The 16,342-nt window shown below is 41.2% G+C and overlaps 1 protein-coding gene across 8 annotated transcripts in view; it reads left to right on the top strand.

The window, feature by feature from the left end:
• The window catches only part of DCC (DCC netrin 1 receptor), a 533,618-nt gene that overhangs the window by 381,165 nt on the left and 136,111 nt on the right, over positions 1 to 16,342 (top strand). For all 8 annotated transcript variants that reach the window (XM_056545057.1, XM_056545065.1, XM_056545088.1 and 5 more), the window contains exon 13: positions 5,249 to 5,390. In XM_056545057.1, the coding sequence (XP_056401032.1) occupies positions 5,249 to 5,390 (142 nt within the window). The remainder of the gene's footprint in view (positions 1 to 5,248; positions 5,391 to 16,342) is intronic.

Here is a 16,342-nt window from a genome sequence, read left to right as displayed (position 1 = left end):
AGAGAGACCCAAAATTCTCTCTTACAGGCTTCATCACGCATGAAGAAGTTCGCGGATAAGAAAAGAAGAGCTCCCCCCGTTTTTTCCCCTGGAGACAAGGTATGGCTCTCCGCTAAATATGTCCGCTTCCGTGTCCCTAGCTACAAGTTGGGACCACGCTATCTTGGTCCTTTCAAAATTTTGTGTCAAATTAATCCTGTCTCTTATAAACTTCTTCTTCCTCCCTCTCTTCGTATCCCTAATGCCTTTCACGTCTCTCTTCTCAAACCACTCATCCTCAACCGTTTTTCTCCCAAATCTGTTCCTCCCACTCCTGTTTCCGGCTCCTCGGACATCTTCTCGGTCAAAGAAATTTTAGCTACCAAAAAGGTCAGAGGAAAAAACTTTTTTTTTAGTGGACTGGGAGGGTTGTGGTCCAGAAGAGAGGTCCTGGGAACCTGAGGACAATATCCTGGACAAAAGTCTGATCCTCAGGTTCTCAGGCCCCAAGAAGAGGGGGAGACCCAAGGGGGGGGGGTACTGTTACGCCGAGCGCTCCGGGTCCCCGCTCCTCCCCGGAGCGCTCGCTACACTCTCCTCACCGCAGCGCCCCGGTCGGTTCCACGGACCCGGGGCGCTGCGATACTGCCTCCGGCCGGGGTGCGATTCGCGATGCGGGTAGCGCCCGCTCGCGATGCGCACCCCGGCTCCCGTACCTGACTCGCTCTCCGTCAGTTCTGTCCCGGCGCGCGCGGCCCCGCTCCCTAGGGCGCGCGCGCGCCGGGTCTTTGCGATTTAAAGGGCCACTGCGCCGCTGATTGGCGCAGTGGTTCCAATTAGTGTTTACACCTGTGCACTTCCCTATATCACCTCACTTCCCCTTCACTCCCTCGCCGGATCTTGTTGCCTTAGTGCCAGTGAAAGCGTTCCTTGTGTGTTCCTTGCCTGTGATTCCAGACCTTCTGCCGTTGCCCCTGACTACGATCCTTGCTGCCTGCCCCGACCTTCTGCTACGTCCGACCTTGCTTTTGCCTACTCCCTTGTACCGCGCCTATCTTCAGCAGCCAGAGAGGTGAGCCGTTGCTAGTGGATACGACCTGGTCACTACCGCCGCAGCAAGACCATCCCGCTTTGCGGCGGGCTCTGGTGAAAACCAGTAGTGGCTTAGAACCGGTCCACTAGCACGGACCACGCCAATCCCTCTCTGGCACAGAGGATCCACCACCTGCCAGCCGGCATCGTGACAGTACGTCTGTATATGTCTATGTATGTTTGTATGTGTCTATGTGTGTTTGTATGTGTCTATGTATGTTTGTATGTGTCTATGTACGTCTGTATATGTCTATGTATGTATGTGTCTATGTACGTCTGTATATGTCTATGTATGTATGTGTCTATGTATGTTTGTATGTGTCTATGTACGTCTGTATATGTCTATGTATATCTGTATGTGTCTATGTACGTCTGTATATGTCTATGTACGTCTGTATGTGTCTATGTACGTCTGTATATGTCTATGTATATCTGTATGTGTCTATGTATGTTTGTATGTGTCTATGTACGTCTGTATATGTCTATGTATGTTTGTATGTGTCTATGCATATCTGTATGTGTCTATGTATGTTTGTATGTGTCTATGTACGTCTGTATATGTCTATGTATTTCTGTATATGTCTATGTATGTTTGTGTCTATGTACGTCTGTATATGTCTATGTATTTCTGTATTTCTATGTATGTTTGTATGTGTCTATGTACGTCTGTATATGTCTATGTATATCTGTATGTGTCTATGTATGTTTGTATGTGTCTATGTACGTCTGTATATGTCTATGTATATCTGTATGTGTCTATGTATGTTTGTATGTGTCTATGTACGTCTGTATATGTCAATGTATGTTTGTATGTGTCTATGTACGTCTGTATATGTCTATGTATATCTGTATGTGTCTATGTATGTTTGTATGTGTCTATGTACGTCTGTATATGTCTATGTATGTTTGTATGTGTCTATGTATGTTTGTATGTGTCTATGTATGTTTGTATGTGTCTATGTACGTCTGTATATGTCTATGTATGTATGTGTCTATGTACGTCTGTATATGTCTATGTATGTATGTGTCTATGTATGTTTGTATGTGTCTATGTAAGTCTGTATATGTCTATGTATATCTGTATGTGTCTATGTACGTCTGTATGTGTCTATGTACGTCTGTATATGTCTATGTATATCTGTATGTGTCTATGTATGTTTGTATGTGTCTATGTACGTCTGTATATGTCTATGTATTTCTGTATATGTCTATGTATGTTTGTGTCTATGTACGTCTGTATATGTCTATGTATTTCTGTATTTCTATGTATGTTTGTATGTGTCTATGTACGTCTGTATATGTCTATGTATATCTGTATGTGTCTATGTATGTTTGTATGTGTCTATGTACGTCTGTATATGTCTATGTATATCTGTATGTGTCTATGTATGTTTGTATGTGTCTATGTACGTCTGTATATGTCTATGTATGTTTGTATGTGTCTATGTGTGTTTGTATGTGTCTATGTATGTTTGTATGTGTCTATGTACGTCTGTATATGTCTATGTATGTATGTGTCTATGTACGTCTGTATATGTCTATGTATGTTTGTATGTGTCTATGTACGTCTGTATATGTCTATGTATATCTGTATGTGTCTATGTACGTCTGTATATGTCTATGTACGTCTGTATGTGTCTATGTACGTCTGTATATGTCTATGCATATCTGTATGTGTCTATGTATGTTTGTATGTGTCTATGTACGTCTGTATATGTCTATGTATTTCTGTATATGTCTATGTATGTTTGTGTCTATGTACGTCTGTATATGTCTATGTATTTCTGTATTTCTATGTATGTTTGTATGTGTCTATGTACGTCTGTATATGTCTATGTATATCTGTATGTGTCTATGTATGTTTGTATGTGTCTATGTACGTCTGTATATGTCTATGTATATCTGTATGTGTCTATGTATGTTTGTATGTGTCTATGTACGTCTGTATATGTCTATGTATGTTTGTATGTGTCTATGTATGTTTGTATGTGTCTATGTATGTTTGTATGTGTCTATGTATGTTTGTATGTGTCTATGTACGTCTGTATATGTCTATGTATGTATGTGTCTATGTACGTCTGTATATGTCTATGTATGTATGTGTCTATGTATGTTTGTATGTGTCTATGTAAGTCTGTATATGTCTATGTATATCTGTATGTGTCTATGTACGTCTGTATGTGTCTATGTACGTCTGTATATGTCTATGTATATCTGTATGTGTCTATGTATGTTTGTATGTGTCTATGTACGTCTGTATATGTCTATGTATTTCTGTATATGTCTATGTATGTTTGTGTCTATGTACGTCTGTATATGTCTATGTATTTCTGTATTTCTATGTATGTTTGTATGTGTCTATGTACGTCTGTATATGTCTATGTATATCTGTATGTGTCTATGTATGTTTGTATGTGTCTATGTACGTCTGTATATGTCTATGTATTTCTGTACGTGTCTATGTATGTTTGTATGTGTCTATGTACGTCTGTATATGTCTATGTATATCTGTATGTGTCTATGTATGTTTGTATGTGTCTATGTATGTCTGTATATGTCTATGTATTTCTGTATGTGTCTATGTATGTTTGTATGTGTCTATGTACGTCTGTATATGTCTATGTATGTATGTGTCTATGTACGTCTGTATGTGTCTATGTACGTCTGTATATGTCTATGTATATCTGTATGTGTCTATGTATGTTTGTATGTGTCTATGTACGTCTGTATATGTCTATATATTTCTGTATATGTCTATGTATGTTTGTGTCTATGTACGTCTGTATATGTCTATGTATTTCTGTATTTCTATGTATGTTTGTATGTGTCTATGTACGTCTGTATATGTCTATGTATATCTGTATGTGTCTATGTATGTTTGTATGTGTCTATGTACGTCTGTATATGTCTATGTATTTCTGTACGTGTCTATGTATGTTTGTATGTGTCTATGTACGTCTGTATATGTCTATGTATATCTGTATGTGTCTATGTATGTTTGTATGTGTCTATGTACGTCTGTATATGTCTATGTATTTCTGTATGTGTCTATGTATGTTTGTATGTGTCTATGTATTTCTGTATATGTCTATGTATTTCTGTATATGTCTATGTACGTCTGTATGTGTCTATGTATGTTTGTATGTGTCTATGTACGTCTGTATATGTCTATGTATTTCTGTATGTGTCTATGTATTTCTGTATATGTCTATGTACGTCTGTATGTGTCTATGTATGTTTGTATGTGTCTATGTACGTCTGTATATGTCTATGTATATCTGTATGTGTCTATGTATTTCTGTATATGTCTATGTATGTTTGTATGTGTCTCTGTACGTCTGTATATGTCTATTTATTTCTGTTTATGTCTATGTATGTTTGTATGTGTCTATGTATGTTTGTATGTGTCTATGTATGTTTGTATGTGTCTATGTACGTCTCTATATGTCTATGTACGTCTGTATATGTCTATGTATATCTGTATGTGTCTATGTCTGTATGTGGCTATGTATGTGTCGATGTATATTTGTATGTGTCTATGTCTGTATGTGTCTATGTATTTCTGTATATGTCTATGTACATCTGTATATGTCTATGTATATCTTTATGTGTCTATGTCTGTATATGGCTATGTATGTGTCTATGTATGTTACAGCAAAACTTCCAAATGGCTGGAGATATTTTAATGAAACTTGGTCACTTTTATGCCAACTAAAAATATGGTGGAGTTATGGTGGGATTTGAGGTCGGGAAATGGCAGGATATGAGATCAGAATATGGGATATGAGGATGACATATGCAGTCATGATACAAGGTCGGGATATGAGGACGAGATATGAGGATAAAATATGAGAATAGTATATGAGCTTGGGATGTCAGATCAGGAGATTAGATCAGGATATGAGGATGGGATATGAAGACAGGATGTGAGGATGAGATATTAAGACAAGAACGTATTTGCTGCTTTTCTGCTCCCACAAGGTTTAGGTAGGAAGAGACACTAAACCACAAAGGGTTTTACCAAAAAATTCAATGGCCCTGGAAACACTATTATATATAAACTAATTCTTACTTTTTTGCAAAATATTTTTGATCTTTTCAACTCACAATATCGTAAAACGTTGTAGAAATAAATGTCTTTCTAGATTATAATCTGCATCTACTATTTATTTTTCAGAGTATTAAGGTTAGCTGGCTGCCGCCCCCATCAGGAACCCAAAATGGTTTTATTACTGGCTACAAAATCCGTCACAGAAAGACCACCCGACGGGGAGAACTGGAGACTATAGAGCCGAATAATCTATGGTACTTGTTCACAGGTGAGTGATTGCAAGTTACGGAGACAACCCCATTATTCCTCTGTGTATAGGTCTTATACTTAGAGTCAAGGATGGGATCTGAATAAATCCGGAGAAATCATGAAAACCTAATCTCAAATCCCAGTTGAAATTGCAAGATGGCCGCAGTTGAGAGACTCTGATTGTTGATATACACAAGAGAGTTTTGTATCTCTAGATACATTGGAATTGATGGATTATAAATCAACCAATTCAACAACTGTTACTTGGATATATCCTGTGTTATCTAGTAATAGCAAAGGATATGGAAGACCCACATTGTGATTTATGTGCACTGACCCTGCACTGAACACTCCATGTGCCACTTCTTGGTATCAGTTTGGGTGAGCTCCTCTGTCAATATATGAGGTGCCCAACTAGCCTTAAAGGGGTACTCTGCCCCTAGAAATCTTATCCCCTATCCAAAGCGGCGGGACCCCCGCGATCTCGGCTGCGGCACCCCAGGCATATATTGCACAGATCGAACTTTGCTCCATTCCGGATAACTGGCGATGTGGAGCGGAGGCTCGTGATGTCGCAACCATGCTCGTGACGTCACGGCCAAGCCCCCTCAATGAAAGTCTATGGGAGGGGGCGGGGGCGCTGCACCCAATGCTCAAAACAAATGCCAGGTACAGCAGGTAGGGGGGAGGAGGTCCCCAGTGGCGGAACCCCAGCGATCAGACATCTTATCCCCTATCCTTTGGATAGGGGATAAGATGTCTAGGGGCGGAGAACCCCTTTAATGGCTATGACATCCAGAGCTCGCTGCCCAATCCAACATTTGATGCCCAAATCAAAAAAGGCAGCTGCTCAGAATACAGCAAAAATGTTGGTGACATTTTGTCACTGTATCTTTCTATCACTGTATTATTTCAGCACTATAAGGGGAGGGCGTGCACGTACAATGTCTTCCCCCAGTGGATTCTCATGTAGTCCTAAAAAAACACTAAATTTCTTCTTGTACCTAGAATTAGATGACATCTGTCCTTTAGTTTCCCTGCAATTTTCCTTGACAAGCTTCCTCTCCATTCATTCATAAGACAAGATTAATTGAAGATGAAATTAGCCAAGCGAAATGAGTGATCATCCCAGTGTGCGGGTCGTCCTCAGCCCTACGCCAGATATTTATCAGGATTGATCTCCATATTAAACCTCTATTATTGGAATTCAATGTAAGGGCCGATCTGTCTGTCAAAAAGAGATGTATCATTGAGGTCTGTAAATGAAAGGGAAGATTGAGGTAATTGAAAAGCTAGATGACTTGATAAAACCAGTACTCTTATCGCTTTTCTTTGCTGCTGACGTTATAACTCAAGTGGAGGAAATATAGCATCCAGAAGGCAAGGGCAGAGACGTGGCACACCAGCTATGAACCACAGACTAGTTCAGTCTTTGGCAAGGACCTGCTCTTCTTCTCTGAATAGGTGACAAATCATATAAGCTGCAGTGGAACTGTAAAAATTAGACATCCATGTAGTCTAAATAGGTGTCTAAGAGTACAAACTCATTGGAATATACACTGCTCAAAAAAATAAACCGAACACTAAGATAACAAATCCTAGATCTCGATGAATGAACTAATTGTTTGAAATACTTTCGTCTTTACATAGTTGAACGTGCTGACACACAAACATTGTCAATGGAAATCAAATTTATCAACCCATGGAGGTCTGGATATGGAGTCACACTCAAAATCAAAGTGGAAAATGCCACTACAGGCTGATCCAACTTTGATGTCATTTCCTTAAAAACAAGTCAAAATGGGGCTCAGTAGTGTGTGTGGCCTCCACGTGCCCGTATGACCTCCCTACAATGCCTGGGCATGCTCCTGATGAGGTGGCGGATGGTCTACTGAGGGATGTCCTCCCAGACCTGGACTAAAGCATCCACCAACTCCTGGACAGTCTGTGGTGCAACGTGGTTGGTGGATGGAGCGAGACATGATGTCCCAGATGTGCTCAATCGGATTCAGGTCTGAGGAATGGGCGTGCCAGTCCAGAGCATCAATGCCTTCCTCTTGCAGAAACTACTGACACACTCCAGCCACATGAGGTCTAGCATTGTCTTGCATTAGGAGGAACCCAGGGCCAACCGCACAAGCATATGGTCTCACAAGGGGTCTCAGGATCTCATCTCGGTACCTAATGGTAGTCAGGCTACCTCTGGCAAGCACATGGGGGGCTGTGCGGCCCCCCAAAGAAATGCCACCGCACACCATTACTGACCCACTGCCAAACCGGTCATGCTGGAGGATGTTGCAGGCAGCAGAACATTCTCCACAGCGTCTCCAGACTCTGTCACGTCTGTCACATGTTCTGTCACAGGGTGCCAGTGGCGAATTTGCCAATCTTGGTGTTTTCTGGCAAATGCCAAATATCCTACACGTTGTTAGGCTGTAAGCACAACCCCCACCTGATGAGGTCGGGCCCTCATGCCACCACAAGAACAACACCTGGACTCTGTTTCTGACCGTTTGAGTGGACACATGCAGATTTTTGGCCTGCTGGATGTCATTTTGAAAGGCTCTAGCAGTGCTCCTCCTTGCACAAAGGCAGAAGTAGCGGTCCTGCTGTTGGGTTGTTTCCGTCCTACAGCTTCCTCGACATCTCCTGATGTACTGGCCTGCCTCCTTGTAGCGCCTCCATGCTCTGGACACTAAGCTGACAGACACAGCAAATCTTCTTGCCACAGCTCGCATTGGTGTGCCATCCTAGAGGAGCTGCACTACCTGAGCCACTTATGTGGGTTGCAGACTTCGTATCATGCTACCAATAGAGTGAAAGCACTGCCAGCATTCAAAACATCAGCCAGGAAGCATAGGAACTGATAAGTGGTCTGTGGTCACTACTGCAGAACTACTCCTTTATTGGGTGTGTCTTGCTAATTGCCTATAATTTCCACCTGTTGTCTGTTCCATTTGCACAACAGCATGTGAAATTGATTGTCAATCAGTGTTGCTTCCTGAGTGGACAGTGTGATTTCACAGAAGTGTCATTGACTTGGAGTTATATTGTGTTGTTTAAGTGTTCCCTTCATTTTTTAAAGCAGTGTATATAAAATATTACCTGCGTTCTTCAAAAATAAATACATGGCCGTGTTCTTCCAAAAACAGCGCCACTATTGTCTATGCCCTAAATCTTGTATTGTGTCTTAAGGGCTGAAAAACAACAGTCCTGATTGTCTCTTCACTATTGGGTCATAAGAGATAGATATGAACAAAATGCTTTGGCACAAATCCTATGCAGTCCAAATTTCACCAAAAATTTGGATTTGTGGTATCAAGACTTTTTGTTAGTAATGTGAGATTTGCTTCTCCCCTGCTCCTGTACAATAAGCGGCCCAGAAGTAAGCCATGATTCTGCATGCATTGCAGCTTCTTCTTACTACATTAAGTAGGCCAGCCACTCGGCAACTGGCCCAGCTGCTCACTGTAGTGTTTAAGGAGCAGGGACTCTTGACTTTGATAGGAGTCCCTGCTTTACCTGTGCTATAACAAGACAGTTGAGAAACTTACAAATCAGAATCCAAAACAAATCAGACTTGCTAAATTTGACTTACTAATTAGATTTACTAATCTCTAGTAAGTACTTGTGTTAGGCCCTGTAAAAAAGAGGGTGAGGAATAGGACCAAGGAACATGTACAGATTTGTCCTACCATACCTTTCCTCTTGGCTTAACATGATGAGTTGAATTTGTATTGTTTAAAATTTAAAGGGGTACTCCAGTGGAATTTTTTTTTAAAAATCAACTGGAGCCAGAAAGTTAAACAGATTTGTAAATGACTCTTATTTAAAAATCTTGATCCTTCCAGTACTTATCAGCTACTATATAATACAGTTATTTTCCGTCTGTCCACGGTGCTCTCTGGTGACACCTCTGTCCATGTCAGGAACTGTCCAGAGCAGGAACAATTCCCCATAGCAAACGTCTCCTACTCTGGACAGTTCCTGGCATGGACAGAGGTGTCAGCAGAGAGCACTGTGGGCAGACAGAAAAATAAATTAAAAAAGAGAAGAACTTCCTCTGTATTATACAGCAGCTGATAAGTACTGGAATGATTTACAAATCTGTTTATCTTTCTGGCACCATTTGATTAAAAAAAAAAATGTTTTACACCGGAGTACCCCTTTAAGTGGTTATCAATATTTTCATTGTAATATGGTCATTTAAAATTTTTTGAACATAGAATTTGGGCCCCTAAAAAATCCCACCACTAAAGGTCCCCATACCTAGTGGAACAGTAACCAGTCCTACAGCAGCAACAGCTTGTCCATGAGTCATGGGAAAGAGATGACACATGGACAATGCTGCATGAGCAGACGCACCAATCACCTCCCACCACGCGGGACACGCCCACTCCCACCACATACCAATCACCTCCCACCACCAGAAGTGAGGGACACGCCCCCTCCCCTAAGAGGATTTCTATCTAACACTGTAAGCTAATGAACAGAGTTATTTTTTTATATTAGATATAGGTGATAGAGGCATAAAAATGACATGTACATGGTCAGGATTAGGTACTAAGTAAAATATTCATTATTTTTTGTTTTTATGAGATCTGACAGGTACGCTTTAAATCTTTGTTATGGAGACCCCAATCTTCTCTGTCACCTATGGTATATTGATATGGTAGAACAAAGTTTTAAGAAGAAGAACCATCATGTCTTTCTAAAACAATTTAACATTCTCTCATTTTCCAAAAAACGATACTAACGTAAGACCTAGCTTCAAAGTAGGGGTTGTCCAAAGCAAACACTTGTTCAACGGGAGTTTGGGATTGAACTGGAGTCTATGTCATTTTCACTGTCCTTGTTTAAGTCAATTAATAATATTTCAAATACCAAAAAAACGTTAATGGTTGTTGACATTTTAAAACATTTCGGATCCTTTTATTAATTTATGAAATTTTATTTAAATGGAAAAAATATAAAGGGCAATCTACTAGGATAAAACATGGCTGAATATGTTACTTCTAAAACGTTGTAAAATATCACCTTTTGTAGTTTTTATAAAAAAAAAAGTGACATGTCTTGATTGTTTAAGTGTCTCCGTTAAATGTTCCACTCGCTACAAGCGTATTTCTTGTCAAAGTAAACACATATTCTTCCCGAATAATGAGACATCTGCCATAACAAGGTAATTTAAGTTGCACTTACAGCTTTAAATATCCTGCATTAGTCTAATGGTAAAGTATCTTACATATAACTTTAAAGCACTCAGTTCAAAGGGAATATTTTCTTTTTGGCATTTAGGCAAAAAAAAATTGCAAATATGGTGTAACAATATTCTTAAAACCCCCAAGGACAAGCACTAAAAGTACAGTAGTTATCCAGCGTAAAACTGTTTTTAATGATCATCCCCAGGCTGTCGGCATATACTGTAAAACAAAAACCTGAATTTACCTGCCGTCTCTCCATCAGTGCCCCAGTATCACCGCCCCCATCCTCTGGTGTGGGTTCTTACTGGTTGCTGGTTGTCATACTGTCCCTCAGAGATTGGCTGAGTGGCAGTGTGACATATTAGGAAAGAAGACCAGTGCTGGGGCTCAATACCTCACTCTGTTGCTCAGCCTATTGCTGGCCAAGGCAACCAGGAAGAGGACCACAGCAGAGGACAGGAGCAGTGGCAAGTAAATCCAGGTTTTTGTTTTATATGCCGGCAGCCAGGGGATGATGTTTTAAAAAAGTTCTACACCGAAGTACCGGTTTAGGTTTTCTTTTTTTAAAAAAAAAAAGAAAAATAAATAATTTGGCTTCTAGTAGCCTAGTAAGATCTGTAGCCCTATAACTTTTCTTCTTCTCAAAACTGTTCAGCGCCAAAACACTTTTGTTTCCACCATTAGCTTACATGGTCCTTTGCTTATAATGTTGAGTAGAGATCAGCGAATCGAAGCTGACGAACCCGAATTTAATATGAATTTCATGAAATATTCGATTCACAACGAATGCGAATATCACTGTGATTCTATAGCGCAAATCGCTTCATTAAACTCCATTGCAGTCCAGGCTCCAGGGCATCTAAAATGGTGGAACGCTGGGAAGGCGGGAAGGGAAGTAGAAGGATGCAGCCTATCAGCAGCCAGTGACCCCTGTGATGTCACATCCCTATATATTCGGCAGCCATTTTGCGGCTCGTCATATCATTCATTACACTGCATAGTGATTAGTGTTGAGCGGCATAGGCCATATTCGAATTCGCGAATATTCGCGAATATATGGACGAATATTCGTCATATTCGCGAATATTCGCATATTCGTAATATTCTCGTTTTATTTTCGCATATGCGAATATTCGCGTATGCGAAAATTAACATATGCGAAAATTCGCATATAAAAACATTGTCATATGCGAGAATTCGCATATGCGAAAAGTAGCATATGCAAATTTTCGTATATGCGAAAATTCGCACACCGGTCTCACACAGTAGTATTAGAGCCTTCTTACACCACATAAGCTGGAAGCAGAGAGGTATGATCACTGTGATGTGTACTGTGAAAAAAATAAAAATAAAAAAAAATTAAAAAAAACGAATATTCGTAATTACGAATATATAGCGCTATATTCGCGAATATTCGCGAATTCGCGAATATGCGATATTCGCGAATAAAATTCGAATTGCGAATATTCGCGAGCAACACTAATAGTGATAAGATGGGCATCGCTGTGTGCGTGTTACACAGAAAAGCTCATTCCAGCAGTGTTTTACATCCTAGTCACATGAGTGAAAGGACAGCCAAAAGTAATCACCGGCTGGTGTTTTACTCCAATACAATTATTAACCGTACTGTAGCGCATTTTTCTGCCCTCATAAGTGCATACCACATACCTACATCAAAGTACTATACTATTTTGTACCTGTTAATCTGTCAAGGGCCTAGAAACTGTGAAAGTCTAGGTCAAAGTAATCACCAGCTGGTGTTTTACTAAAATACGTTTTTTAAGCGTACTGTACCGCGTACCACATACCTACATCTAAATAGTGTACTATTTTGTACTTGTTAATCTGTCAAGGGCCTAGATATTGTTAAAGGACAGCCAAAAGTGCACACCTGCTGCTGTTCTAGACAAATACTGTTTTAAGCGTATTGAAGCGTATTTTACTCCCCTCATATATGCAATAAGTATGTCAGGCAGAGTAGTGCCATGATGTGCACAGAGGAGTGTCAGAGGCCTAAATTCATCAGGCGCAGGCAGAGGTCACAGCAGAGTAGGGGTGTGTGGCAGATGGCATCGCAGCGAGAGGTCTGAGCTCCCAGTGTCTGTTAGCAGTCGTGTCGTGACCAGCAACCCAGCACCCGTGATTGATCGGTTCACTCGGTCATCCACTTCATCCCAAGTGAGGTTCACTCGGTCATCCACTTCATCCCAAGTGACATCCGACACCCCCAGTCAACAGTCGGTGGGTTCCTCAGACTCAACCCTCAGTTGGTATGGCCCTCATGCTGCTTCCACCTCCAGGCTCTGTCATTGTGCTGCTCTATGGTCTTCTCATGCTAATGCTACCATCTCCAGGCTATGTAATTGTGCTGATCAATGTCTTTGCATAATAATACCACTTCCAGGCTCTGTCATTGTGCCGTGCCGCCATATGGTCTCCTCATGCTGATGTTGCCACCTCCAGGATCTCTAATTGGGCTGCTCTATGGTCTCCTCATGCTGATGCTACCACCTCTAGGCTCTGGATACTGCAAAACATAATTAAGATGCTTATCCCCAGTTTCAGAAATTCCTTGCATTAGGGTCACTTTCAGGACTTCTGATGCCACCTCCAGGCTGTGGCATTCAGCCACTGTATGGTCTCCTCATGCTTCAGTCACCTCCAGGCTGTGCCATTCAGAAACTATAGGGTCTCCCTATGCTGCCACAAACTCCAGGCAGTCATTCAGCCACTATATGGTCTCCTCATACTGATGCAACCTCCAGGCTCTGTCATTGTGCCGCTCTGTGGCAGTAATTCTAAAAACAATGCCTGTAATCTGCATGTCATTCTGAATAACAGTATTATTTCACTACCCCAGCACACTCCATATGCAAGTTAGAACACAGCAAAGTGTTCTATACCCCTTATCAGCCGAATTAAATTTTTCAAAAGTTTGCTCATCTCTAATGTTGAGCCAATCTCTGCTCAGTATTGAATAGCTTGAGTGCTATAAGGATAGCGTTAAGGTGTGCATATACCTTTAACCTGTTAAGGACCCATGACATATAGGAACGTCATGAGTCCACTCTTGTTCTATAACGCGGGGCCACGGCCTCTAACAATGGCCAGGACCCGTGGCTAATAGCGCGCGGCACTGATCGTGATGCCGCGCGCTATTAACCCTTTAGACGCAGCGTTCAAAGTTGATCGCCGCGTCTAAAGTGAAACTAAAACATTGCCGGTTAGCTCAAGGAGTTGTTCGGGATCGCCGCGGCGAAATTGCGGCTTCCCGAACAGCTTACAGGACAGCCAGAGGGTCCCTACCTGCCTCCTTTCTGTCCGATCGCAAAAAAAAGTGAATAAAGATCATTTAACCCCTTCCCTAATAAAAGTTTGAATCACCTCCCTTTTCCCATTTAAATAAAAAAACTGTGTAAATAAAAATAAAAGTAATGTGGTATCGCCGTGTGCGGAATTGTCACTTTTTATATCATGAAAAAATGAATAAAAAGGGATCAAAAATTCAGATCAATACAAAAATTGTACCGCTAAAAACTTCAAATCATGTCGCAAAAAATGAGCCCACATACAGCCCCATACTCGGAAAAATAAAAAAGTTATAGGGCTCAGAAGATGACAATTTTAAACGTGTAAATTTTCCTGCATGTAGTTATGATTTTTTCCAGAAGTGCGACAAAATCAAACCTATATAAGGGTGGTTTCACACAACGTTTTGCACTTACGGTTCCCATATACGGCTGGGAGGATGGGGGTGGGGCTTAATTGCGGCGGCTTATAGGGGAACTGTATTTAATGCATGTCTATGAGCCGACCGGAGTGAACCGCAGCATCCGGTCGGCTGCGTTTTCGGCTGAATGCAGTTTCCCGACCGCAGGCAAAATCGTGGTCGACTGCGTTTTTGCCTACGGTCGGGACAGAATAAAGAGAAGGTATAATTTTTACCGAAAAATTTACTGTGTAGAAATGGAAGCCCCCAAAAGTTACAAAATGGCGTTTTGTTTTCAATTTTGTCTCACAATGATTTCTTTTTCTGTTTTGCCACAGATTTTTGGGTAAAACTACAGATGTCACTACAAAGTAGAATTAGTGGCGCAAAAAATAAGCCATCATATGGATTTTTAGGTGTTAGAGTTATGATTTTTTTTTTAAAGGTAAGGAGGAAAAAACAAAAATGCAAAAACGGAAAAACCCCGTCTCCTTAAGGGGTTAAAAGCTGTCATCCAGCCACTGATACCGCCAAGCATACTATACTTAAAGGGGTTGTCCACCATAAGGGGATTTTAGTATGCATCTGTCAGACAGTAATGGACATGCGTAGGAAGAATCTGTGCTTGTGAGATTACCATAATGCTGTGGCTATCTTTTTGTGAACTGGGTATTTCCTATTGAAGTTCAGTCTCATCCCATAGTTGCTTGTTTGTAAGTTTGAGGTCAATTTCCTCCCTCCCACACATCAGTCACCCCACCCATTGAAACACAAATGAGATGGATTTCATTCAAATGACCAGACCAGTGTTTTCTAATCAGGGTGCCTCCAGCTGTTTCACGATGATCTCTCTCCCACCCATTGGACAGTAAAGGGATTATCCAGGAAAAAACTTATATATATATATCAACTGGCTCCAGAAAGTCAAACAGATTTATAAATTACTTATATTAAAAAATCTTAATCCTTTCAGTACGTTTGAGCTTCTGAAGTTAAGGTTGTTCTTTTCTGTCTAAGTGCTCTCTGATGACACGTGTCTCGGGAACCGCCCAGTTTAGAAGCAAATCCCCATAGCAAACCTCTTCTAAATTGAGCGGTTCCCGAGACATGTGTCATCAGAGAGCACTTAGACAGAAAAGAACAACCTTAACTTCAGAAGCTCATAAGTACTGAAAGGATTAAAGGGGTATTCCAGGCAAAAACTTTTTTTTCATATATCAACTGGCTCCGGAAAGTTAAACAGATTTGTAAATTACTTCTATTAAAAAATCTTAATCCTTCCAATAGTTCTTAGCTTCTGAAGTTTTCTGTCTAACTGCTCAATGATGATGTCACGTCCCGGGAGCTGTGCATGATGGCAAAATATCCCCATAGGAACTGCACAGCTCCCGGAACGTGAGTCATCAGAAAGCAGTTAGACAGAAAACAGCAACTCAACTTCAGAAGCTAATAACTATTGGAAGGATTAAGATTTTTTAATAGAAGTAATTTACAAATCTGTTTAACTTTCCGGAGCCAGTTGATATATGAAAAAAAGTTTTTGCCTGGAATACCCCTTTAAGATTTTTTAACCCCTTAACGACCACGGACGTAAATTTACATCCTGGTTTGGCGGGACTTCCCGCACCAGGACGTACATTTACGTCCTGTGTATAACCGCGAGCACCCTTCCGATGCTAGCAGCAGCCGGGGACCCGCCGGTAATGGCCGACATCCGCGATCGCGCGGATGTCCGCCATTAACCCCTCCGATGCCGTGATCAATACAGATCACGGCATCTGCGGCATTGCGGCACTTTGATTGGATGATCGGATCGCCCGCAGCGCTGCCGCGGGGATCCGATCATCCAGCATGACAGCCGGAGGTCCCCTTACCTGGCTCCGGCCATCTCCCGGGGTCTTCTGCTCTGGTCTGCGATTGAGCAGAAGATCACCGATAATACTGAGCAGTGATCTGTCCTATGCATAGCCCTGCACAGTATTAGCAATCAAATGATTGCTATAGATAGTCCCCTATGGGGACATAAAAAGTGTTAAAAAAAAGTTGAAAAATGTAAAAATA

Source organism: Hyla sarda, chromosome 1 (genome assembly GCF_029499605.1).
Source record: "Hyla sarda isolate aHylSar1 chromosome 1, aHylSar1.hap1, whole genome shotgun sequence".
In the NCBI taxonomy this organism is placed as follows: domain Eukaryota; kingdom Metazoa; phylum Chordata; class Amphibia; order Anura; family Hylidae; genus Hyla; species Hyla sarda.
Note: the sequence above shows the minus strand (reverse complement) of the source record. Positions and strands in the feature narration are given on the sequence as shown.